This window comes from Atractosteus spatula, chromosome 25 (genome assembly GCF_055471065.1).
Source record: "Atractosteus spatula isolate fAtrSpa1 chromosome 25, fAtrSpa1.hap1, whole genome shotgun sequence".
Lineage (NCBI taxonomy): Eukaryota > Metazoa > Chordata > Actinopteri > Semionotiformes > Lepisosteidae > Atractosteus > Atractosteus spatula.
Genome location: NC_142730.1, coordinates 7,427,857 through 7,451,406, shown reverse-complemented (window position 1 = coordinate 7,451,406; position 23,550 = coordinate 7,427,857). Strand labels below are relative to the sequence as shown.

Below are 23,550 nucleotides of genomic sequence, written 5' to 3'. Positions count from 1 at the left end.
CTGAGTTACAGCTGGGATGATAGACTGGACCTGCTGGCTGACGCATCTAATGACCGTAGAACTAATCCACGGGCCTCGCGCGTTTCTTCCAAATATGATCTCGAGGCATTGTCCTGCGGCTCTGGGAGACTGACCCGGAACAGTGGGTCTGCAGTAAATTTGGAACGGCACATTGAAGAAAGGTTTTGACTCCATCATGCTAACTTGTCAACTACTGTAAATTGAATTGTTTGCTTTTTTGCGTGAAGGGGTTAAAAAATCGACAGTCTCTTTTCAGGTGTCTTCACTCTGTTCCAGTTGTACTTTACTCCAATGCGCGATATGTAGCTAAATCCCAAATCTCTTTTATTTTTTTTCCAAGCACAGAACAAAACAATCAGGGCGGAGAGTTTGAAGTAAAAGCCGGTGTCAGCTGGGTCATGTTACCAGCCAGTTGTGCCTGAGATCCCCTAAAAGAGCTGGCTTTTGCCTCCTGCTGAAACAGCGACTCCTGTGAAGTTCCCAGGCATTCGTGAGCTTACATTCAACATCGCCTGTCCATCAGTTGGCTTTTGTTAGTGGCTGTGGAGTTAGGGAGGAAGTCAAAAGATGAACAGCCTGCTGGGAGTGCAGCTCGGGGGGCACCTGTCTGTAATTCCACGTTCTCTAAAGGTGGGTGGAGGAGTCCCCATGTGCCGAGGTGCAAAAGACACAACTGGAAAAACCCAACAGCGAAGATTATATGATAAAAAAAATAGTTGATTCTATGGGGGAAAAAAAATGCAAGTTGATTCCAAATTCAGGACAGGTTGCATCCAAACAAATGAGGGATGGCCTCAGGGAATGGGAAAAAAAACACTCTTCCCATCTGCCGCAGGTCAATCCGCAGTGGAGACAAAGAGGAAGTTTTCCTTCTGCCTCTGTCATTCCCAGCCTCGTGCTTCCCGCATTGCAGCAGCCAGAACGGAAACTTGAGGGAGGAATGGCTTTGCGGAAAATGAATAAATCCAAACGATAAAAAAAAAAATGCCTCAGAGAAAAGCCAAACAAAAGAACGAACCCCCCCCCCCCCCAACTCCTAGCCAAATCCAGCGGTTCATTCAAGGTAGCAAGTGGCCTTTTGGGCCGCTCTTACTGTATCGCAGCACTCTTACTGTATGCCAGTCGTGGTAGTTTGGTAATTTAAAGCAGGGGGTGTTAGCCCTGATCCTGGAGCCCCAGATGCACACCTGTAAGTTTTTGTTCCATTCGGCCTCCATTAGGTAGCTGAACCCTTGATTACCTGGACCCATCCACCTGTTTTCCAACCGCCTCTTCTGATTCATGGACCCGCGCGGGGCTGCCGGAGACTTGCCTTGATTAACTAAATAAGAGGATTAGTTAAAAGTGCTTTCAGCTTTTAAACATGCTGGAGGTTGCTTTTAAAATAAAAGCAAATAAAATCCTGAACCTGTATGAGTAGTACGAAGTAGTACAGCATTCAGATCGTCCGATCAAGTGAATCCAGTCAGGGCCCCTGTCATTTAATTAAGCTTGGCTGGAGCGCTTGGTGTTGGCCTCTGGGATCAGGATTGCGTTTCCGTGCTTTGAAGTACAGCAGGTTCCCAGTCTTAGCCGGTAACCGAGTAAGGTATTTGGTCCTCTTTGTGCTCCGTCTTCTGGAGGACATGTCAAACCCGAGATCCTTATCTTCACGCACCCTGTGCGTGTCAGAGGTCACCCAATCATCCCTGAAAAGCACGGGGATGTGCAAGGGTGTCTTCCAGTTGGAGAAAATGAATCCTTACTGCTGCTGTGCCCACGGAGGCTTCTTAGGGCCTCGATGCAGCAGGCTCCATTCATCATTGTGAGCAACCTGCCTGGGAATGTGAATGCTGGTGTTTTCTATATGTATTATGTATTTTATGTATTCTGTCTTTTAAACTGGTCTTGGTACAGCTTCCAGAGCTTTTCCTACTTTTTACTTTTCTTTTTCTTTAAATTTATCTTTCAATATGACCGTTTACTAGGGTGTAACTCTACAGGGTCTTGTTTTGCTTTGACTGCAGAAGTAGGTTCACATCGCCACAGTCAACATGAAAGTAAAATTGGAGGATAATTTACAGAGAAAGGGCAAAATCTAGAAAACGGTTACAGTGCAGTTTCCTTTGACTGTGGCAGATTTTTCACAAGCGTCACTTCCTCTAACTCGGCTGTGAGCTGTTTCTTTAATGCCGTTTTGCTCCATACAGAAATACACTTTTTTTTGTGCAAATAAATGCTTGGGAGTAAACTTTTAAAACTAAGATGTCCCTTGTGCTCAGCCGTGACTCAGTCGCTAGCTTTTGGGTCTGCTTGTATAGACCAGGACGAGGATAAAGGGATGTCACCTCACTTGACAGGTCTCAGCTTGTTTGCAGAAAGCCCATGAAGTTGTGACATGAAGCAAACGCAGTGCTTGTGTCTGGATTATGATCTGAAATTCAAAATCTGACTTGACGTCCCAGCGTTTGTCTCAGAAACCCCGAGAACTGGTACTCATTTGGTTGTGATTGTTCCTGGCAGCTCAGGGTAATAATCACACCGACAGATACTGTGAGAAGCATAAAAGAAGAGGCCCTGTCTCCCTAGCAACAGACAGGAAGTAAAGTAAGAGTGGTTTCCTGATCGCTTCCTTCTTATCGTCTAATGACATCTCACAAGGAAATGACTTGAGAGACCTCTGATCTCTTGATGGTTGTTAAGTCTGTACTCCTTCGGTCAACCCTGGTCTTCCCAGAACAGCGTCGTCCTTCTTAAGACGTATGCCTCGTGTTTCGGAGGCCTAGCTAATGTTGTCTACGCTTTCCTGTTTGATTTCTCAATTGGTTGCGTTTTCTGTGACTAATGTCTCGCTGTAGTTGTGCTCGTGGTACTTTACCACTTCTCGGTTCCTCACACATACAAACAGATTACCTTCTTGTTCTCCAAGTAAAACTATTTTAATAAGTACAGTGTAAGCCTGCTAGAATAACCCCGTACCAAATGTTTCAAGTATTAGCTTTCTTTAGCACTTCTTTGGCTGTGGTGGCGTTGTCTCACACTTGAGCCAAAGCCTTCCTGCTCTCAAGCCTGCACAGCTTCTGATGGGAGCTCTCAAACAGCTGCAGGGGAAGATTATGAAAGTTGCGCAGGGATGTGAATCCTAATTGCTCAGCATTTTTTCATTTTTCTTTTCAGGCATTTGCAAAACCGATACCCCTCTTCTCTGTGGCTTTCTCGTACTCCGGTTTGAGAGACCTTTTTTGTCAGACCGCTTCACTCACTCATTCAGTCAGCCATGTACTGACTAATTGCGTTTAGTTTGCACAAAATGTCTGAGAGGAAACGGCAACAGGGCGGGTCGAAGCAAATTTTTAATGATGCCTTTGCATCTTAATCACTTCAATACTGTACATTGGCTTGAGCAATGGCGAAGGCCTCTTGCTGGGGTGAACGAGTGCTCTATGAATGTGGATGTGTGTTCACCCAAAGCACAGGGGCTGCTGGCTTGCTGTACCATCAGGAGGAGATCAGGCTGTGGTATTAGTCCGCGCTGAGTCTCCTGTCAGAGCTCTCTACGCGTCAGAAGCTGGAGGAGTTGGGAAGCATAACATGGAGCATGGCTGCTTGTGTGAAACTGTACAGAACGCAACCATAGCAAAGTGGGAAGGAAGTGTTTTTGACCAGGAGCGGGAGGTAGATGTGTGTGTGTATGCAAGTGGAGTGTGTGTCCAGTTTACAGTGCCTATGGAGGAAACTAAACTCGGCTTGAGCTTGGATTTGCACAACTTGCGATGTAACAATTCATCAGTCTTCTCTCTCACCCCAGACAGTGAGAACAAACACACAGTTGAGGCAGAATAAGACGAAGGCATGGCATGGCATCGCGTGCCAGGGCCAGACTCGGCAGCGGCTGTAAAAACGCGCCGTGACATTTCCTTTCCCCGCGTTTACCTTTGTGGTTGCTCGGCATTGGCGGTTTCAGAGCACTCTTTCCCGTTGTCTCGCAAGTCAGTGTCAGGTGTGGCTTTTTAAAAAAAATGTATTTTGTCTGTTCACTCATCCCCCTTTTTTTTCAAGGCTGCTCCAGCAAAAAAAAAAAATAACAACACCGCCTCTCCTGGAGACAAGCTAGAGGAAGCTTGGGGGGGAAGGGTTTCAGTGTCGCACAGGCTGCAGAACATGGGCTTTTGGTGGTAGAGTCAACTGGGTTCCTCCTCCCCATCTCTGAGGCCGTGTCCCAAATGCTTCGCTACCCCCTGAGCCCTTCCTCCAAGTCCACATTTCCGTGACGCAGCACAGGTGTGGACTTCGAGTGTGCGAGGGTGGGAGTGTGCAAGGGTGCACCATTAAAAAAAAAAAGGGCAGTGGGACACCCTCGCATCATGTTGGGTAACCAAGAAGCTGGAGCACCAGGAGGAAACCCACGTGAACACGGGGAGAACAGACCCCCTCCACACAGACGGCACCTCAGGAATTGAGACCAGGGCCCCAACCCTGTGAGCCAGCAGTGGTAACCAGTGATTCGCCCTCTGTAAGAAGGTCTGGAATACAGTGTAAGATCCTTTTATCCCCAGAAAGCAAAGTCTCTCCGGGTTTTCAACACATCTAGCCTAGTGGGACTTCTTGCATGTAGTTTTGGGCTTAAGCTGCAGTTTGATATCAGGGCTCTGTAACTTATTGTTGTGCTTCTGCTCTTGATATAAGGGGAAGCCACCATCCCATGGCTCATGCCACACTGAGCCTATGGGATGTCCTGGGATCCTTGGTAAACGTCCTTTCTGTGTCAGTGACATGCTGAAGAGCTAAGATGAGCATGAGCACAGGATGAAATAGCATGAGCACGTTGCGCTCTTGCGCAAATGCAAATGCAAACATAATTCTCTCTACCCCCCCAGTCTGTGAGGTATTAACCCAAGGGACTTTTTGCCAGGGTTATAAGATCGCCTCCGAAACCAAGAGCATATCTTATGTTAGGATGAAAAAGGAAGTGAAGGAAATTGCAAAGATATGGTTGCTATCTCAAGTGAAAAAACACGCTGGCTCGTTTTTAAAGGAGATAAGTCTAAAATCAAAAGTGCTGATATGGTTCTTTCTGAAGTAATTAGATACCAGCTCATTGACAATCTTGCCTTGCAATGGTAGTGATAGGTGATATTTAAAAGGGAGGAATTAAGGTTTTGGGGTCTATTTAATAACTTCTCTTCAGCTTACAACGGGAGCCTTTCGTAACGTTGATCAAGTGTGATTTGTCTTTTTTTTTAAACCCTGCAAAATTGTAACAATTTCTTAAAATAGTCTCCTTGTTGATTAATTCAGCTCCAATGAAATTTCAAACATGTAAAAAGCAATATTGTCTGCTATTGCCTCTGAATATCTTGATAAGTGTATCCTGGCTCATCACAATGTGTTCTTCAGAGCACGCTGGATAAAGTAATCTTATTTAGGTTGTGCTGACCATGTTTCAGCTCTGCTTTCAAACCTGCACATTTTGCTGAAAGATGCTTTCTTAATTGCTACTCAGCTTGCAGCCACTCCAATCTGTCCCTTTATGCAGATCTCTAACCTGCTCTTTAATTATTTAATTGGTAATTAGAAGGTTCAATAAAGCAATTAAGGAGTTGCATTAGAATACTACAATGGAGTGGATTTGTAAGGCCTGATGTGTGTCATGGGGCTGTCAATGTTTCTGTGCTTCTTGTAACACACCAAGAAAGCTTCTTTCTTGATTGCAGTGGTAAGGAGATATTGCCTATTTCATGTGCTAAATTTATTACACCTTGTTTCAAAACCAGTATGATTATTTTCAGCATCTGCCTAGCCACCCCCCTGCCTTCGTTATTAAAGTTGTCCTGGTTTACGACTCTCCCAGCGAGATCAGTGAGAGAGAACAACAAGGGCATAGGGCTTTGATCGAATGAAAATAGATTTCTTTCTCACAGCCTTCAAATACCTGGGAATTAGTCACAGATCGCTGTTGATTTCTTTTGGATTATTCCGCTGAGCTCAGAGAGGAGTAGAAAATTGCAGGGTGCACCCACACTCTTGTGAAGAGTTTTATTAGATTTCTTTTTGGTATGTTATTTACATGCAGAAGCACAAAGGGTCATGCCGTATCTCATGTTTTGTGTGACCCCCTTCTCTTTTTTTGCAACCCATGCAAAGGAACACACTGAAATCCCAGTTCCCAAGCCCATGCAACCAGTTTTGTGTGCACATATTTAAAATATATAAAGTGTGTGTATGTATAAATAAATACACTAAAAATGAGTACAACTCAATCACAGGAGACAAGTAATTTTCTTGTATGATGAAATGTGAGAATTTAGGGGAGCTGTATTGTACTGATATGGGTTTTAAAATCCTGGAGGGTATTGGCAGACATCATCTAGCAATCGATTTCAGGATCAACAGAGAAACACGGGGTGAAAGATAGAATTAAGGGAAAGGAGTTAGTTTAGAACTGAGAGAAGGAGGCAGTTCTCCCACTTAGAGTCATGGGTGTTTCTTTCACAAAGTGGAAGGATGAGATCATTAGATCAATAAGCCACTGTCAACCTTCCATCATTTTTCTAACTACTTCTTCCACTTCAGGGTCGCAGGTGAGCCAGAGCTTTTACACCCTGGTACAGGACGCCAGTCTATCAAAGGGCAACAGCTGTCAGCCAGATATAGCTTGTTGGTAATTTTTCTTAATTGTGTATCAATGTGGTTACTACGTTGCAAAAAAAACGACTGTGCAGTTTTTGTAATTGGTTCCCGAAAGACCATCAAGATTAATTATTGGTTGTAAGGAGGTGTCGTACACAGGCAGCTTTAAGGAGCCTGTGTACGACTCAATCAAGAGGAAGTACAGTAATTCATTCACATCTCCCCCGTCTTAAATTAGTTTCTCCTGCTCTCATTGAAGACTGTGGCACAGTGGTGACCCCCGGTGGCGGAATGAATGACGTTCGTGAACATTTTGTGCTGGCAGCTGTCAGTGTCAACTGTGTGATACTTGGCTTTGTTTCATACACCGCTTTTAGTCACGAAGCTCAGTGCAACGTCCCAGCTGTGTCCTGGTGAACTGACAACTATCTAATAACAAAGACAGATGGTGATCATCACCACTGCTCATGGCTGAGCTTGAGATAAAGTCCTTTTTACTGAACCGAATGAGAAACTAAGCATCTAAATACAATTGCCTTGGCAAATTTGCAGTTTTTTCTTTAGTTTTTTACTATTCAGCCCAGGGATGAAGGCAATGTCTTTAAACTGAGCCTATTCTTTGGATAACTTTGGGACAGGGGTGGGGGGTGGGGGGAACGTATTTTTTACAAAATTCAGGGCAGGCGTAGTCAGTGATACATAGGAGAGATGGTAAAACCCATTGGCCCTGGGGCAGGGTGGGGGTGGGAGAGATTCGAGATAAGAACACAAGCCAGGTGAGCAAAACCTGTCGGGAGTTTTTTTTTTTTTAGACAAGCCTACAAGTGACACTGCGCAGCGGGAGGTTGCCCGGCAGTCGGCTGTGTCGATGGCCGTGGTTTCTTTTCCTGTTGTAGAGGGCCGGGCCCGCGTTCTCGGAGGCGCCCGCAGGGGGTGCCCCGCTCTCCTGTGCGTTGCCGCAGCCCGGCTGCGCCTTCCCCCCTTTGTGGTTCTTCGTCTTTCTGACCCTGTCCTTGTCGTGCGGCTCAGGGGGGGCCGGCGGGGCCTCCCTGGCCCCCTCCAGCGGCGGGAGGGCCTCCGGGGACGTCTCCACGGGAGGCTTGCACTCCGCCTGGTCCTCGTTGGGGATGTTGAGGTTGGAGGTGGAGCGCTTGGCGTTGCTGGAGGCTGAGCTGCTAACCGGCGAGCGAGGGGGGCAAAACGTAGAGACTTAGCGAGTGATAAAACCACATCCAAGATCCTGACTTTTATCACAGCGTTCTCCCTGCGTTCGGTCAGGCTAATTTAGCGCCTATAAGTTCACATGATGTTTCTAGTAATATGGCGGTATAGTAGTATATTCTTCTATATACAGTCATAGATACTAAATACTGTCTTTCAGGCCTTCGTGGGATCTTTTGATTCCCCCTACGCTGCAAGTTTCTCCCGTTAGTCATTTTATCGGACCTTTGATTGAACTAAGCAGTTGACAAATTGGAAATTTGTTTTCAAGTTTTAAAAGTTGGAATTTGAAGTTTTGTTCAGTTCAGAGGGAAACCTCCAATGATTTTGAAGAGCAGGAAAAGGTAAAACAGAAGTTAGTTAGAATGAATCAGTTGTGAAGTCTTCGGTTTTGTCACAGAGCTTAGCTAAACAGCACCGAAGCACCTGAAAACAGCAGCTGGCGGGGGTGCGGTGTCCCAGGGCCAGGAGTAGTAACGTCCCTTTTGTATGTGCAAGGCTGCCTTAGTGATGCTGTTGTTCATCTTGGCTGCACTCCAACCGGAGTGTAAATGCATTTGTTTTCCTCTCCATTCAGCCCCTGCTAAGTCAGCTAAACCTCCACCACAGCACTCATGCAAAAACGCAAGCCAGACGATTTCACCTGGTCCTGATCCTCTCAGAACTGAACAGTTTGTGCATCGGATTGAGCCGAGTGGGTCACACGGTGCTGGGTGTGTGATTGGAAGGTCTCGCTTTGATCAGCAAAGAGGGGCTCAATCTTACGAAGAACGTTTACACATGTGCTTGAACTCTGAATCCCACTCGCACAGCTCAGCTGCAGCTTTCTGAATTGTTTTCTGTGCCGCGTACCCTGTTTCTTTCACTGGAGAAAGCCAGGCTGTGGGAGGGTTTCACGCGCGCACTCGGTCTCCAGCGCTGCTGGGCTTACCTCTTCGTGCTGCGGTCCTCAGAGTCCCTCTGCTCGCTGCTGTACCGCAGCTCCGCGGGCGTCTTGAAGGATAGGTCCTTCTTGCCCTTCAGCCAGTATGTCTTCATGTAGCCTTTGCCCTGGAGGAGGAAGACAAGACTCCTGGAGAAAAAGCCAGGTGCTGCTGAGAGCATGATTCCCTGTTCATCCCAGAACTCCCCGCTCTGGGCTTTTGGGGTGCCAAATCCTTTTCTAGGTGTCTTTCAATTCGTGAGAAAAGCTAACTACTAGAGTGTGTCATTTAGTCCATCACTGCTTGGTGTTTTCCTCTGTGTTTTAGTCATTCTTTCACAGGATCAGGCCTAGCCTGTCTTGAAGGTTCGCAGTATCTCTGCTTGCTTTAGGAATTCATGCTATACATTACTTGTCTTTTGTAAGACCAAAAAGTATTTAGTGTGGGTGTCCAGTTGGTTTTGATGAGTCCCTGTGCTTTGCTCACCAACCTTATAACCTTTGAATCACTTAATGTATTTCTTTTCTGAAGAGCTGTATACACTACCTCTGACTAGAGTCAAAGTGACCCAACTAAGCTCTGACTCGTCCAGTCCGCTCCCTTCTCCTGCCCTTCAGCTGTGGACGTTGGGAAAGAGACGTGGAAGAACAGAGGGCCAGACGTGACGCCCCCTGTCCATGAACATGTGAGCAGGGAAGCCGTGATGTCGAGTATTAAAGAGTTTTTGGGAGACGTTGCAGATGTTCTCACAAGCTCAAATCTGGCTTCTCCGCCTTTAATGATGGCCGTGAGAAGTCGAAGGGCACCTTTCGCTTGTATGTTTCGTCGGCCGTGGGGTTTCCTGCTGCCGACTGCTGACGTACCTTGACGAAGATCTTTCCTCGCTCCTCGATGATGTACGGCTCGTGCTCCAGGTGGTCCTTGGTTGTCTGGCTAATGTGGATCTGCATTCCCTGCAGGGGGGCAAAGAGCAGGATACCAGCAAAGGAGAAAAGTCATGGGAGGGTTGCAGATCGAACTCCCTCATCAACCCCTTACGGGTCCTGGGGACTACTTCCTGCACACAGTTTCTTTTTTGTAGCAGAGGTCTATTAATTGAACTAACAAGCTGCTTGGCACCTCATTAGCTTAATCCAGGGCTTTTGGATTTCTTATCTAAGTACTCTAATGGTTTGAATATAGAGTTAGATTTTAACCCTTGTTTACATATAGGAGTTGTTTTTGAAGAAAATATGTGAATAAACTTTGGAATTAATTTAAAATACTATTTTTTTTGCTATTATTTTTAATTTTTGTAGTGTGTTTATGTCATTACTTGGCTTTTTGGTAAAGTGCAGGGATATACATTGCTAAATATATGCCCAGGTGGATCTGTTTGTTTAATAACTCTTCTTCCAGTTAAAATGTGGAAGCTTCCTTTTACACAGAATGCCAGTGGTTAGGGAACTCTTGCACATGCAGTATGCGAACTTTGTCTGGCCAAACACGTTTGTCCTGCTGAATGTTTCTTTGCCAGAATGATGTCAATTCCATCCATCCATTTTCTTGCTGCTTCGAATTCAGGGTTGTGGGGGGGCCGGGGTCTATACCAGCAAGCAGCAGGCGCAAGGCAGGGTACACCCTGGACAGAACGCCAGTCCATCGCAGGGCACACACCAGGGCCAGTTATCCTAGAGGCCAGTTCACCTACTAGCATGTCTCTGGACTGTGGGTGGACACCGGAGCGGAGCACCTGGAGGAAACTCATGTCAGCACGAGGGGAACATGCAAACTCCACGCGGATAGCACCTCTGGTCTGGAGTTGAACCCAGGGCCCCTGTGCTGCAAGGCGGCAGTGGTAACCACAGTGCTGTCCATGTTTTGAATTGTGAAATGACATTTATTTTGGAATAGAGAATGGATTGTCCTGCTGACTCCATTATTTTAATTGTTTTTCTTTTACTGGGCAGCAGCTCCATGATTCCTGGGAGTGCATTCTTTTCCTTCATTTTGAAGTATTGGAAAGCGTCTTTAATGTTAGTCGTGTGGACGGTTTATTTCAGGAATCACTTGGTGCCATTATTTAGGTGTCCAAGGTTCACCCTCCAGGCCTTAAGGGCCACAGTGTGTATTTAGACCAGCAGCACCTGAAGAGCTGGGAGAAGCTGTTCAGTTGCTGCGGTTAATCCAGCGTCTAGTTGATTTAGGTCATTAGGAGACGATTGCAAAAGACAGCCTGCAGTCTCTGGCCCTCTGGGACTGGGGTAAGAGCAGTCCGAGAAGACTTGCTATCGCATTTGCATTTCAAGACTTTGCATTATAATTACAGGATTTTTCCATTTTCTTCTGACCTGAGGGTTTTAAGGAATAGTGTAGTGACTGTCCACCTGATCACGTTAATCATACGGGACTCAGCGGCACATTGTGTTTGAAATCTTATTAGGTGGGGAAGGAACTACATGCTGAGTCCGGATTTTAATCTAATTTGTCATGATTTAAACGTCTGTATGCCCTTTATTGTGGAGGGGGAGAGAGGGTGCTGCCCTGGTTCGCTTCCTAAAGGTCACACATTTATCAGGTCTCTCCATTACTTTAACTTACGATCTCTGGAAAAAAAAATCAGCTTGGTTTTGAGTTGCCAGTTCTTCACTGGACGGATTTAGCTTTTTTCTTCAGTGGCTTCGGACGTTGGCCGTAGAGGACAAAAGATGGCAAGACCAGCCCACTAAACCTGCTGGGGGTCCCAGCCTTGGGAAAGCGAGAGCGATCCGGCAGGCACGTTGTGTTCTTGGATGGCCGGGAAGAATCGTTTCTGCTCCACACGTGCAGCCCCGCCCTCTCCCCCCCCCACCCCCTCCCCCACAACGCTCATGTGCTCATGTGCTCAGTGTCGGAACGGAGCTCTACGCACGCTCCCACTCACCACCCCGTTGCTCTCCATGCGGGACGCCGTGTTGACCGTGTCCCCGAACAGGCAGTACCGCGGCATCTTCAGCCCCACCACGCCGGCCACCACCATGCCGGAGTGGATGCCTGGGGGGGGGGAGACGAGACGCGCAGGGTTACACCCCGCCGCCGCCGCCGCCGCCGCGGGAGCCGGTTCGCTGGCGCTGGCGTTTCTCGAGAGGGTTTAACAGGCTTGAAATAACAAGGAACGGCAAGGAGAGCCCTGCAGGCAGTGTAGGTCCTCGGCATCGGGAACTTCACATGTCTGTGCAACCTTTAGAGCCTCAAGGGAGAACCCTTGCTTTTTCAGCAGTGCTTTTTTTTTGTTACTAAATGCTTTTTGTTTCCATACTTCACCTGTTCCTGCAGAGGGTAAACTGGCATGCGTTCACTCTTTTTCTCTCCAGTATATTCATAAAGCTTTAAAAGTGCAGACATAAGAGAGTATTATATCACAGCCGCTTCTTTAAGGTGAATCTACAGTAGGTTCCACGAATATGAACTCCTGCTTTAGAGATTAATTAGACTAGATTCAAATGATGTGGTGCCTGCGAAGCACTTTTGCTAACATTAATGGAGTGTTAATGAGCCCTGCTCACGATGAATTGCACGAAAGAGGTGCATTGTTCCTATGTAGAGCTCCTTGCTTAATGGATATTTCAGCACTGTTCGTCATGCGTTCATCATTTGTAACCCTCAGACTGAGGCGTTACTGATAGCGTCTGCTCGTTTTCATTCCAGGAGGCCGCCAAGGTGCAGCCGTCTGAAGGGATCGTTGTGATCGATCTTGGTGCCGTCACTGTCACTCCGACCCCAAGAGATTTCAGTCGACAAGTAAGTAACTTGAAGGGTGAACACGATGCGAAAAGGTCAGATGAAGTAAGTCATCAGCACACGTTAATTAAGAGGTCTGCTGGAGTAAATACAGACAACACCAGGGTCTGGAAAAAGTCTTAATCAGCATGTTATTGCTTAAATTAAGGGGCTCCATTAACTAAACGGGGCTGTTGCTGCTTTGGCCTTTTTGGGCCCCTCTGATCCCCCTCCCTTGGACCACAGTTTGACCACAGTTTGTCTTTCTGCTGATCTTGTAGTAAAGTGATTACATAGTAAAGATTGCAGAAGCGGCTTGGAGCAAAATCATGGAGCAGAAAGCCTGTCTGTTGAGTAGCTCTGGTGCAACACGGCACTAGGGTTACTCCAGCTGGAATTCTGTGACCAACCAGGTCCAGCCTGGAACAGACAGGGTGTTGGAATCCCCCCCCCCCCCAAAAAAAAAAAAATCAGGGCTAAATTAATAATCATAATAGTCCAGAGGCGGTCAAGCTTGGCACATCCAGTCTGTGGCATTACAGGACTTAGAACATTAAAAATAATGTAATTCCTGGAAGGGGGTCTTAATTACTTAATTAACAGATGCTGACAATCACTTTGATTTAGGATTAGTTAAAGCAAACTGTAATATACCTTTCATTTCTTAAATGGCTTAGAAGAACAGGGGGATGGAACTCCTCTGCTTTTTGCTACAGCTTGGGTCTCAGCTATGTAATTAGTGTAATTACCTCATTAATTGGATAGCAATTTAATACTTTTCTCCAGGCTCTCAGTATTTCTATAGATACTGCTTCCTTGCTCTCCAGTGTCTTTTAAGATACATGTTAATAGATTATGTGCCTAAGAATGTGTTAGCAAGGGTCTGGAACAGGTGTAAAAGGTGCTGTATTTAGCCTTGATTGTCCTAGTCCATGCCTTTACAGGACTTTGATCCGACCAGAGCTTAAATTGCTGGTTGGCCCCTTCTTTGTTAAATTGAGGCTGCTGGGTATTTCTAATGTGCTTAATGGTTGACTGAAGCACAGAGGAGCCGAGTTGCTGCCTGCTGGTGTGGTAAATGAGGGGTTATGAGTTGGGTGTGTTATTTCCCCCAGCTCTCTCTCTCTCTGTCTTACCCACTCGGATCTGTATGTTGTCCCCTGTGGAGGGGTCCTTGAGGTGGTCGATGGAGCTCAGCATGTCCAGCGCCATGTCACAGATGTGGTGGGCATGGAAGGTGGTCTTGTTGGGGACCCCAGCCACTACCATGTAGGCGTCCCGGATGGTCTCCACCTAGGAGGTAGGGGAGACATAGAAATTGGTGACCCTGTGAATATCACTGTGGCAAAGCAAGTCAAATACTGTCCCTTTGACATTCCACTCCACTTCAGATTTGTGGTACAACCACCTGCTTAATTGTATATAATTGAGCATTTGATTAGCTGGTTATGAGAATCCTGCAATTTAATTGATTGTAACGAGGAGTTGTCTACTGTTTCATTGTTTATACCTTTTTTTCTTGCTCAATAGCTTTATTTCTGCTGCCACTGTCTTCATTGATGCTTTGATAATGTTAAATAGATCAGTGGATGTTTAACAGATTAGAAAGAGTGTTTAAGGAAAGTTTGAACATATTAGAAAAAGTGGAGATTATGCCTCCTGTTTATTCAAGCAAAATCATGTTTTATCTTCTGCAGTGCTTAAAATACACAGAATTGTCTCGTGGAGTGAAGGGTTTAGTTTTGTTATGACTATTCAATCTGAAGTGGCACTGTTTAGAGTAGCAGCTCTCCGGTTGAGTGATGAAGGGGGGTAGCTCTCCTAAACAATTTAATCTCTCCAGTCATCTGTTCGCCACAGAATTAACTTTTTGGGATGTGTGGATTCTGCATGATTTCATCCTTTTTGTAGGGAGGACTGGTGATGGGATGGTTCAAAGATTGCGTTCCTACTGGTTGCTGTATATCAAGAGATTATCTGCATTGTGTTTCTTCAGCATGGGCATCCTTGAAATAAGCAGGCGTCATGTTACTGAACACGACTCTTGAGTATGAGGGCTGGATGTGAAAAAGACTGGAGGGGAATTTGGGCACGAGAGTCTGTAGTCAGTAACTGTGTTCTGTGGACCAGTAGAGATGCACAAGCCTGTAAAGAACATTTCTTTTTGCAAAGAGATGTAGGGCCTGAAACAAGCTGCCCATACATGTTGTTGACCCTGGCTACTTTCAAGAAATGGCTCAGTGAGATCCTTGGATTGGTTTGATACTAGCAAACTAACAAGATTTTAAACTTTTCTTTTTCTTGCCTCCTTTAAAAAATGTGCGGGTTTATCAGTTCTTAAATAGCTGGTACCCCAGTGCAAGGAGTTCGCAACGTTGTTGCTCTGTGGAAGAATGATTAGTGTGCAAAGATATCGCTCGTGCTGCCTGCCTTCTCCCAAGTGGCTCCGCTCACCTTGTAGACGTTGTGTTTCTCGCTGAGTGTGTCGAACACGATGTAGATCTCGTTCAGCATGTCCACCACCTGCATCGGCGTGATGTGGATGCAGATCTCATTAAACTTCACCACGTCGCTGAAGAGGATGGTCACATCTGGGAACACCTGGATCCCCAACACACAGAGGGGCAAAGGAGAGGGCGGGAGTACAGACGGAGAAAAGGAGAGAGTGAGTGTGAGAAAGAGGGGGGGAGAGAGAAAAAGGGTAAGAAGATGGTCTGCATCGCCGTCCTTTCTTAGAGTGATTCTGCTGTCTCTTGTCTTCTTTTCAGAAATGTCTGATGTTCAGACATCAGTAGATAAAAGCCTCAACTGAACTTCCGTTTTCAAACCTTTTAAATCTCCCGTGAAATTGAAGCCTCTATTCTGGAAGGAAACCTCGACCACTGGGCCTCAGAAAGTTTGCAGCAGAATCACAGTCCAGGCTCTTTTGTTTTCCAAGTATGGAAGTCAGAGATGGAAGGAAGACTCTGGCTGCATCAGCGTTCGATCAGTTTAATGTTGTATAAACTGGCCTTAAAGCAGTGTCTTTTGCAGACAGGTTAAAGGGACTGAATCTTTTCAGACCTAAACAGAGAATACTACAAGGGGATTTCTCAAAACCTAGACAAAGTCAACTCAGAGGACTGGCTTCTGGACCAACGGTGAAACAAGCAAGAACGGGATGAGATTCCAAGGCTCAGTCAGCAACTGAGAATCCAAACGCGGAAGCTGGGCCAGACGCAGCTTCTCTCGTTAACCATCCCGCGCAGCCTCCTTTACATCCCTGCGAGTGGACCCGCAGCTCCGCCCATCTCACCACCTGGCAGGTCTCCAGCGCTGTGATGCCCTTGCGTAGGCGGTCGGCCACAGCTTTGGGGATCATGGCGTAGAGCAGTGAGTCGCCTCTCTTCTTCTCCTCGTCCAGCTTCTTGATGATCTCTTGCAGCTGGGCGTACTTCTGCTGCTCCTAGGGTGGGGGGTGGCGAAAGAGCAAGGTGTTTGTCCCTTAGTACACACAGATTCTCTGAGCCACTGGGGCTTTAAAGATGGTTGTGCATGTGCTGTGCTGTCAGGGCAAAATTTTAGATTCCACCAATATGCTCATAAGGTGCTGTAGCTACCGCATCTTAAAGGAACTGTTTAGTTAAAAACCCTTGATCAAGCAAATAGGCTCTCTCTGTGACTGCTGAGACATGGCTGGGTTTGTGAGCATGAGGAGCATGACACAGACTCCCATTCCCTTTCCTGCTGACTTCAATCCCCTGTATCCTGAATGATCCTCAATTTGCAGCTGAGTGCCTCACACCACTCCTGTCATCTCAGATTCCAATGAGTGTCTAAATGTTGACATGGAACTAAGCTGTGAAAGATGTTCTTGCCTCTCGCAGGGGGGCCGGCTTATTATTGGGTTCCTAATATTTTGGACGGAGTATTTTTTCATTCGTAATCTTTTATCAATTTAAGTGTGTATTCACATTTGTAGTGTTGACCTGGAGAGAGCCCAGTTACTAGAGCACGTGGAGCAAAATACTTTAGTCAAGGTGGCAAGTTACAAGTCAAGCACTCTACTCTCTTGTGCGGTGTTAATCTTAGTGGGTATGATCTGTTAGTGAGGGTAAATGGCCTGTTAACAGGAGAACCCTGATTCAAACCTGGCTGGCCTCTGCTGATGAATCATGATGTTGCCCTTAACCTACTATGAATCTTCTATTGCCATGTCCTCTGAGTGCGATATAAAACCGAGTTCCTGTTGTAAGTGACTCTGCAGTGCCATTGCTCACTTCCTGGTCCTGTCCAGGTATGTGCTGTACTGTACCTGGTCCAGGGCTAGCTGTAGCTCGGCAGACTGCTGGGTCCCAGCCAGAATGAGCTCTCTGCTGGAGTCGTGGAGGTTGAGGTCATTCACATACACCCCCATTTTAATCATGTCCTCCACCGTCTCAATACTAGAGAGAGGTCGAAAGACAGTTGAAAGTTCAGGTGAATTGATGTGTTGTCCTTTTTCTCCATACTAGACAATCATTTATGATGATATTTTTCTGAATCACTAGATATGAAGTTTTAAGCTAATGATCGCACATCCTATAACTGTAGAGCCCTAGACATTCAGACTTTATAGTCCTCTTCAGACAGCATCTGAAGGCCCCCATCCTCTGAACTAGATAAAGCACTAATTGGTTCAATTAATTGAGATCTGGGCTGGAGCAAAACTTTAATCTGCAAGGTGAGGGTTGGAGGCCTTTGCTTATACGGTGTTAGGGTAGAATGCTCACTAATTAATAAATGTCAGGACTGATAATTTCCTCATTTAGAAACGTAATCCCCAGGTACAAGGTTGAGGGTACGCTGCTATTTCACAGGTTCAGGGAAGAAAGAGAAAACAGGCTGCAGGACCTGCTGCCACTGCGCTTACATGGGTGTCCCAAGGAAGATGAGGGAGTCCCACTGAGGGACGTACTTCATCTGCCCTTTGAGGTGCAGCGGCTTCTTGGGGGGCTCCCGCATGTCCTCAAAAATGGTCTCGCTGCATTTCCCTAGAGGGCGAGAGAAACAGTCTTTGTTTCCCGCTTGTTAGGCTTGGTTCTCGGCCACCCTCGTCGTTTATCCAGACGGTCTATGACCGTATCTTACTGGGACGTGGCCTAGCAGAAGGAATGCTGGGAACTGGCCCACCTGTGACGGTTTGGAAGGCCAGGAGCTCGATGTCCTCCCCTCCGGAGTTGGCTGAGCTGTTGTACTGAGCCAGGGCGCTGCTGTACTCCTGGTCTGTGCCCTTCAGCTCCTCCATGGCTTTGAGCTCTGCTGGGGGGTCGAGGTCACAAAGAATCACTCTCTCACAGGCTCCTCTGAACGTGGCTTGCTTTCCTAAAACCTTGGCTTAAAGGGCATTAGGGCAAAGTCCCTTTGAGAATGTGGACTCATGGATGTCTTCTCTCTGTCTCTTCTTTTAGACTGCATGTCTCTGTAGTCTGTGTACCAGACAAAAGTTTAATGGGTGTAACTCACTTAAAAACAGTAATATATTAATGCTCAATGTATTAAGCTCAACAATGCTCAACAATGTATTAATTCTCCAGTGCTGCAGATATTCTAAGCTGAGAGTGAACAATCCATTCAGCTCGCATTTCGATTCAAAGCTTTGTGTTGTTTCTCTACAACCTTTTACCGAACTGATCTGAAGGGTAATGACACTCTCAAGGCAATTAGTCATCAACTAAGCCATGTAGTCATCGGCAATAATTAGTCATTAACGTCAGACTAATTATGGACTAATCATTAATCCATCCATTCATTTTCTAACTGCTTTATCTGATTCAAGGTCATGGGGGAGCCGGAGCCTTTCCCGGCAAACAACAGGCACAAGGCAGGATACACCCTGGGTGGGATGCCAGTCTATCGTAGGGTATACACAGAGACAGACACGTGCAGACCCACACCAAGGCCAGTTTTCCCAGAAGCCAATTAAACTACCAGTATGTTTCTGGATTGTGGAAGGAAACTGAGGCACCCGAAGGAAACCCAAACAGATGCAAGGAGAACATACAAATTCAATGCTGTTGGCACCCCAGGAATTGAACCTAAGGCCCCAGCTCTGTGAGGCAGCAATACTAACCACTGCACCACCTTGCTGCCATTAATAATAGGCATTTGTCAGCTGATGCAATGAAAGAGACCCCACAGCAGAAAGAAAGCAGCCTTGATTTGTACAGCTCTGGATCCAGCTCATAATCTGGAATATACAAACTGTATTCCAGCTAATGAGCCTCAACTGCAGAAGGCCACTTCAGTACTCAAGGATTAGCTGGAACTAAGTGTTGCACTGAAATGAAAGAACCTTTGGACCTGAGATGTTGGAGGTGACACTGTTTTGCCAGTACCTGAAAGCGAAATGGATGACTAATCCCTGTGCTACTCCTGTGCAGTGCTGTGCTTGTGCATCACTGCTTGGAGATTCTCATTCGGACTGTGCTGTGCTTTTAAAAGGACATAGGCTCAAACTCCCATCTTCTGGATTACAGAGCCCAGCCTGTGCTTGAAGAGAGTGCTTTTACTGTTTAAGCCGCTCGGGAGCCCAGGAGTCTGATACCTGTTATACAGAGTACACAGCACACATTTTGCTTTGCAAGGTACTGTGTTTCTGAGCAGGAAAAAAGGGTCTGAATGAAAGGAGGAGCAATGCATATGCATGTGATGCAGAGTTTTGTGCAAATGGAGGTACCTCTCTCTTCTTTCTTGGGTTTTTCACTCTCTTCCTTCTCCTCGGCTTCCTCTCCTTCCTTCTTGCTCAGTTTGGGGATGTTCATCTTCTGTTTGCTCTCGACCACCGCTTTGGACAGCAGCTCGAAGACGTTGTTCAGATGAGTGTAGATCTGGGGACAGAGCGGCATGGTCACAGGTCCCAGACAGAGGCAGTGGGAGAGGCGTTGGGGCACATGTTTGTGTCCTGCTAGAAAGACACTCAGGGACAGCTAAGGGTACTGAGCAGTCTTGTGAAAAATTGAGTTTTGCAGAAATGTACTGTACATATCGGCACTTACGATATATCCCTTTCTCCACTCATGGTCATGGGCCCGAGCTGTGGTTTCTGATCTCTTTTTTAGGATGTGAAATACGGACACCCACATCATGTGATTTATATAGAGCATTTCTGTGACACATTTTTATACATCTTCGAAAAGAATCATCTCTTCTTTACTACCTTGCCCCTTTCCCCCAAATACTAGCTTGCACGTCCATTGGTGGTTGAAATCTTTTCCTAATTTATTGCAATAAACCTTTTTTATATTTAGCATTCTTTTGACTGCATTGTTGACCTGGGCGGTCGCCCACATTGGCTGTTGACAGAACCTTGTTCCATTTTAAGTCGAGAGAAACCGTCACCCAAACAGAAGGACAGTCAAACAATTGCGAGGCCAGGCTAAACAGTGCCAGGCAGGCTTGAGGTAGCAAGAGACAGACATGCGGTTCCGGATTACCTCCAGAGAGGGACAGCATGCGCCTGTCCGGAGCACCAGAGGCAATTCCGTGCATATTCACATTCACCCGGTTAAATCCCTGAGAGGTGACAGCACACAGGCCGCACTCACGTTGTCCCAGCTGAACTCCAGCATGGGCCGGACCAGGGTGAACTCCTCGTTGAACTTCTTCCCCTGCAGGTCGGAGAAAACCTCCTTGAGGCCGTCCCCGATCCGGTACATGGTCATGTCCCTGCGGAAGATGACGCTGAAGGGGAACATGTCAAAGAAGATGCCCCTCTTCATCGGCAGCTTCTCGTAGCCTGGCGCCGTCTTCTGCTGTGGCATGCGATGCTTGAAGGCGGCGTTGTCGAAGTTCATCTTGTAGACCTTAAGAGCAGAAAGTGCAGAATAGTGTAGGGAAAGTGGTCAGAGGATCTTTGAAAGGCATATGCCCCCTTTTAAAAAAAAAAAACAGAATTGCCCGTTTTTTAAGATCTTAGAATTTGGGAATCGGTGTGGGCTGCAGTTGGAAATTTAGGATTCTCTGGTTTATCGGGACAGAAATCCATTGAAAATGAAACTCCTGACATTTAATTGCCAGGAAGGTGGCTATGGGGGGGGGGGGGCTAAGGAAAGATTCAGGGAAAACAAAAGTGTGTTGCTCTTCACTCACCACGTAGGTCATCTTTTCCGTCTCCTCTTTTGATAGGATCTCCACCTCGATGTCTGTGTTGTAGAACTGGCGGCCCACCTGGGACAGCTGTCCTGGGGGGTGGGGGCAGGGTTTTGAGAACACGGGTGATGGTGTTATTGTCTGTTAGAGGCGCACAAAAGACATTCTGATGCTGGGCTTGCGTTTCCCAGCAGACATTGAAAATTTAAGAAGACTGGTGCTTCGATGCTCTATGAACCATTGCATTATGTATACTAAGAGCAAATCCAGAACAGGTTTAAAAACTTCTTTGTAGTGTTGCGTATGCCATTTGGTTAAACAGTGTGAGCACCATTACAGTGAAGCCACTAACCTGGACTCCCAGCAGAGTTCAGGCCTCCTGTGCCACATGGGAAGAGTGGCTGGATGTCTGGTATGGTGCTGTGCAGCCCCAAAGCTCAGACAAGCTTAGGAGACAGATCCAGCTGCACATGACACACTGGCAGTGCTCTTAACCGTGCTTTTTGTGGATGAAAGTGTGCAACACCCTTGTTTCACATGCTGTTCTGTATGCTGTAGGGGAAATACTGACGGGGGTGGCTGTACTGCGTTTGGGAGCAGAGTTTCCCAGAACGTGTCCCTGGGTTCCAGAATCCTGCCCTCTTTAAGGCAGGGCTAGTTAAATTGATCCAGTTAAGACTGGACTAGACCAACACATCTCTTTTTCATGGCCTTAAGCTGCTGCTGATCTACTGGAGCCAAGAAACCTACTTGAGATCAGCTCTCCCCCAGGGTGGGGGGATGCAATGGCTTGTTTCAGGCCCTCTGGTCAGAGACCCGTTGGCGGTGCCGCCCTGGGCTGGCCATGGCGCGCGCCTACCTTTAACAAACTGGGTGAAGCCCTTTCTCGTGCTGCGGTAGTGCAGCGTCAGGCTGGTCTCGCACTCCTCCTCCACGCAGAAGCTGGGCGGCTGGACTTTGGGGAAGGAGAAGCGGAAGTACTCGTGCAGGTTGTCCAGCTCGTTGATGAAGTCTCTCACGTTGCGGCCCAGCACCTGACGGGGGCCGAAGAAAGGAGAACGCGAATTCCAACGCAGAGGTTCAGACTAACGTTTATGTATTGAGTTTTGATTATTCTTCAATTGGTTTCATCCCAGTTGTAATTCCATATAACAACTGGAATTAAACCTTCCACATTATAATGAAGGCTTACTTTAAAAACTTCAATATGTTTTATATTGTCCAAATATAAATTGACAAAATGTCCATAAATCGTGAACCTTGATATCTTTTTTATCTTTGCATTTTTGCTCACATACATAAGATGCTTCTCTAATGCTACCGACTCCCAAACAAGTTGGGTCCTGCTAAACTGCTAGTGTAATGTAGGACGTAATTTTAGGAGCATTCAGGACTTTAATATCTCTTATGTCACCCTTCATATGTATTTGAATCTAAAAAACGGCCGCAATGACGGCCAAGTAAATGTGAAACTCCTGAGATGTCAGTGAAAATGTCCCCACTTCTTCTTGTTAAAGTCTTCTACAGATTTCTTGTTTTGACAGAGATATGGTACTCTGGTGGTTTCCCAGGCTGTTGCCCTTTTCATTTCAACCTCCACGGCAATTAATCCTCCATGCCGTACCCTCCAGAGCGATTAATCCTATATAGAAGCCTCCATGTCCCACCCTGCAGGGCAATTAATCCTCCGTGTTCCACCCTACAGGGCAATTAATCCGATAGAAGCCTCCATGCCCCACCCTCCAGGGCAGTTAGTGCTCTAGAAGACTTTTTTCTCACCTTGAGGATCCTCTCGTAGCCATAGTTGCCGATCCTCTTCACCATGTAGACCCCGAAGGCGTACATCAGCTCGTCGTGCGTCTTCCCCAGCACCTCGCCCGCCGCCTTGGCTAGCCGCAGGATCAGGTTGTCGCTATGGGACAGAGCCGCCACAAGAGTGGGCCTTCCCCTCTCCACAAGTAAAGCAGGCAGTTTCCCTTAATAATGCAGTGCCATATTCAGGAGGCGCTTACTACCCGTTCAGGTTTCGTTTTTAACTTGGGATCGCCAGCTATTATGTTTCCCATTAAGTACCGGCCCAGTATTGGTTTAAGACTTGGCGTCACGGCCACAGGGGAGAATGAGGACCTGTGATGGCGCTCTTCCGGCATGGACTACCGTTTCGTCAGCTGACATTCTGCCAGCTGGGCTGCACCATACCTCGAAATGGGCAGCACGGACCGCAGAGCTCGGCCTGCGCCCTGAGCGAGATATTTTACTGGCGGAACCGCTCCGTCGGCTTCCTTGAAATTTTTGCTCCGTCCACCCAGGAGGACCGAGATCATCTAACTCGGGACCAGCTAATGCTCTCCTCCCCACTGAGGGCTGGTGTGTGGGGAGTGTACTGGCGCACTCTGGCTGCTGTCACATCATCCGGGTGTGGCTACACACTGGTGGTGGTGGAGGGGAGACCCCCTAGCTGTAAAGCGCTTCGAGTGGAGTGTCCAGGAAAGCGCTACATAAATGTAAGGGTATTATTATTATTAAATTCAGCAGCAGTTTTGGTAAACGTAGGTGGACAGGCGGCTAAGGTGGTTGCCCAGAAATTTTTTTGATGCCAACGCAGACCTGTGGTTTTTGCTGATCAAATAGAGCAACAACATGATCAAGATCAGTAGTGACAAGAAGGGAAGAGGCCCTGTAGAGGAGGACCATGCTTGGGCCAGAGTGCTCTCCATCAGAACTGGGGCCTCTGGCTTTGGTTCACAGGTGCGACAGTGAGTGGGGTGGGAGGGGAGCAGACTAGGCAAGCGGACCCCTACTTGTACATCTGGTGGCGGACGAACTTGAGGTGCGGGATCTCGGCCCGCGCCTCGATGAGTCTCCAGACGTCTTCGCCGTACGACTCGTTGATGTAGTCGTTCACCGCTTCCAGATACAGCCCGTACAT

The 23,550-nt window shown here is 47.0% G+C and overlaps 1 protein-coding gene across 1 annotated transcript in view; it reads right to left on the bottom strand.

Annotated features, from left to right (window-relative positions):
• LOC148815268 (soluble guanylate cyclase gcy-31-like) overlaps positions 1–23,550 on the bottom strand; it is a 24,909-nt gene extending 1,359 nt beyond the window's left edge. The window contains exons 1-18 of the mRNA XM_088905090.1: positions 23,423–23,550; positions 22,401–22,533; positions 21,481–21,655; positions 20,622–20,713; positions 20,078–20,335; positions 19,210–19,360; positions 17,664–17,792; positions 17,404–17,524; positions 16,807–16,936; positions 15,811–15,957; positions 14,967–15,113; positions 13,649–13,805; positions 11,677–11,786; positions 9,638–9,727; positions 8,783–8,901; positions 7,453–7,802; positions 1,134–1,342; positions 801–949 (exon numbers count right to left, since the gene is read on the bottom strand). Of these exons, the coding sequence (XP_088761216.1) occupies positions 801–949; positions 1,134–1,342; positions 7,453–7,802; positions 8,783–8,901; positions 9,638–9,727; positions 11,677–11,786; positions 13,649–13,805; positions 14,967–15,113; positions 15,811–15,957; positions 16,807–16,936; positions 17,404–17,524; positions 17,664–17,792; positions 19,210–19,360; positions 20,078–20,335; positions 20,622–20,713; positions 21,481–21,655; positions 22,401–22,533; positions 23,423–23,550 (2,795 nt within the window). The remainder of the gene's footprint in view (positions 1–800; positions 950–1,133; positions 1,343–7,452; positions 7,803–8,782; positions 8,902–9,637; positions 9,728–11,676; positions 11,787–13,648; positions 13,806–14,966; positions 15,114–15,810; positions 15,958–16,806; positions 16,937–17,403; positions 17,525–17,663; positions 17,793–19,209; positions 19,361–20,077; positions 20,336–20,621; positions 20,714–21,480; positions 21,656–22,400; positions 22,534–23,422) is intronic.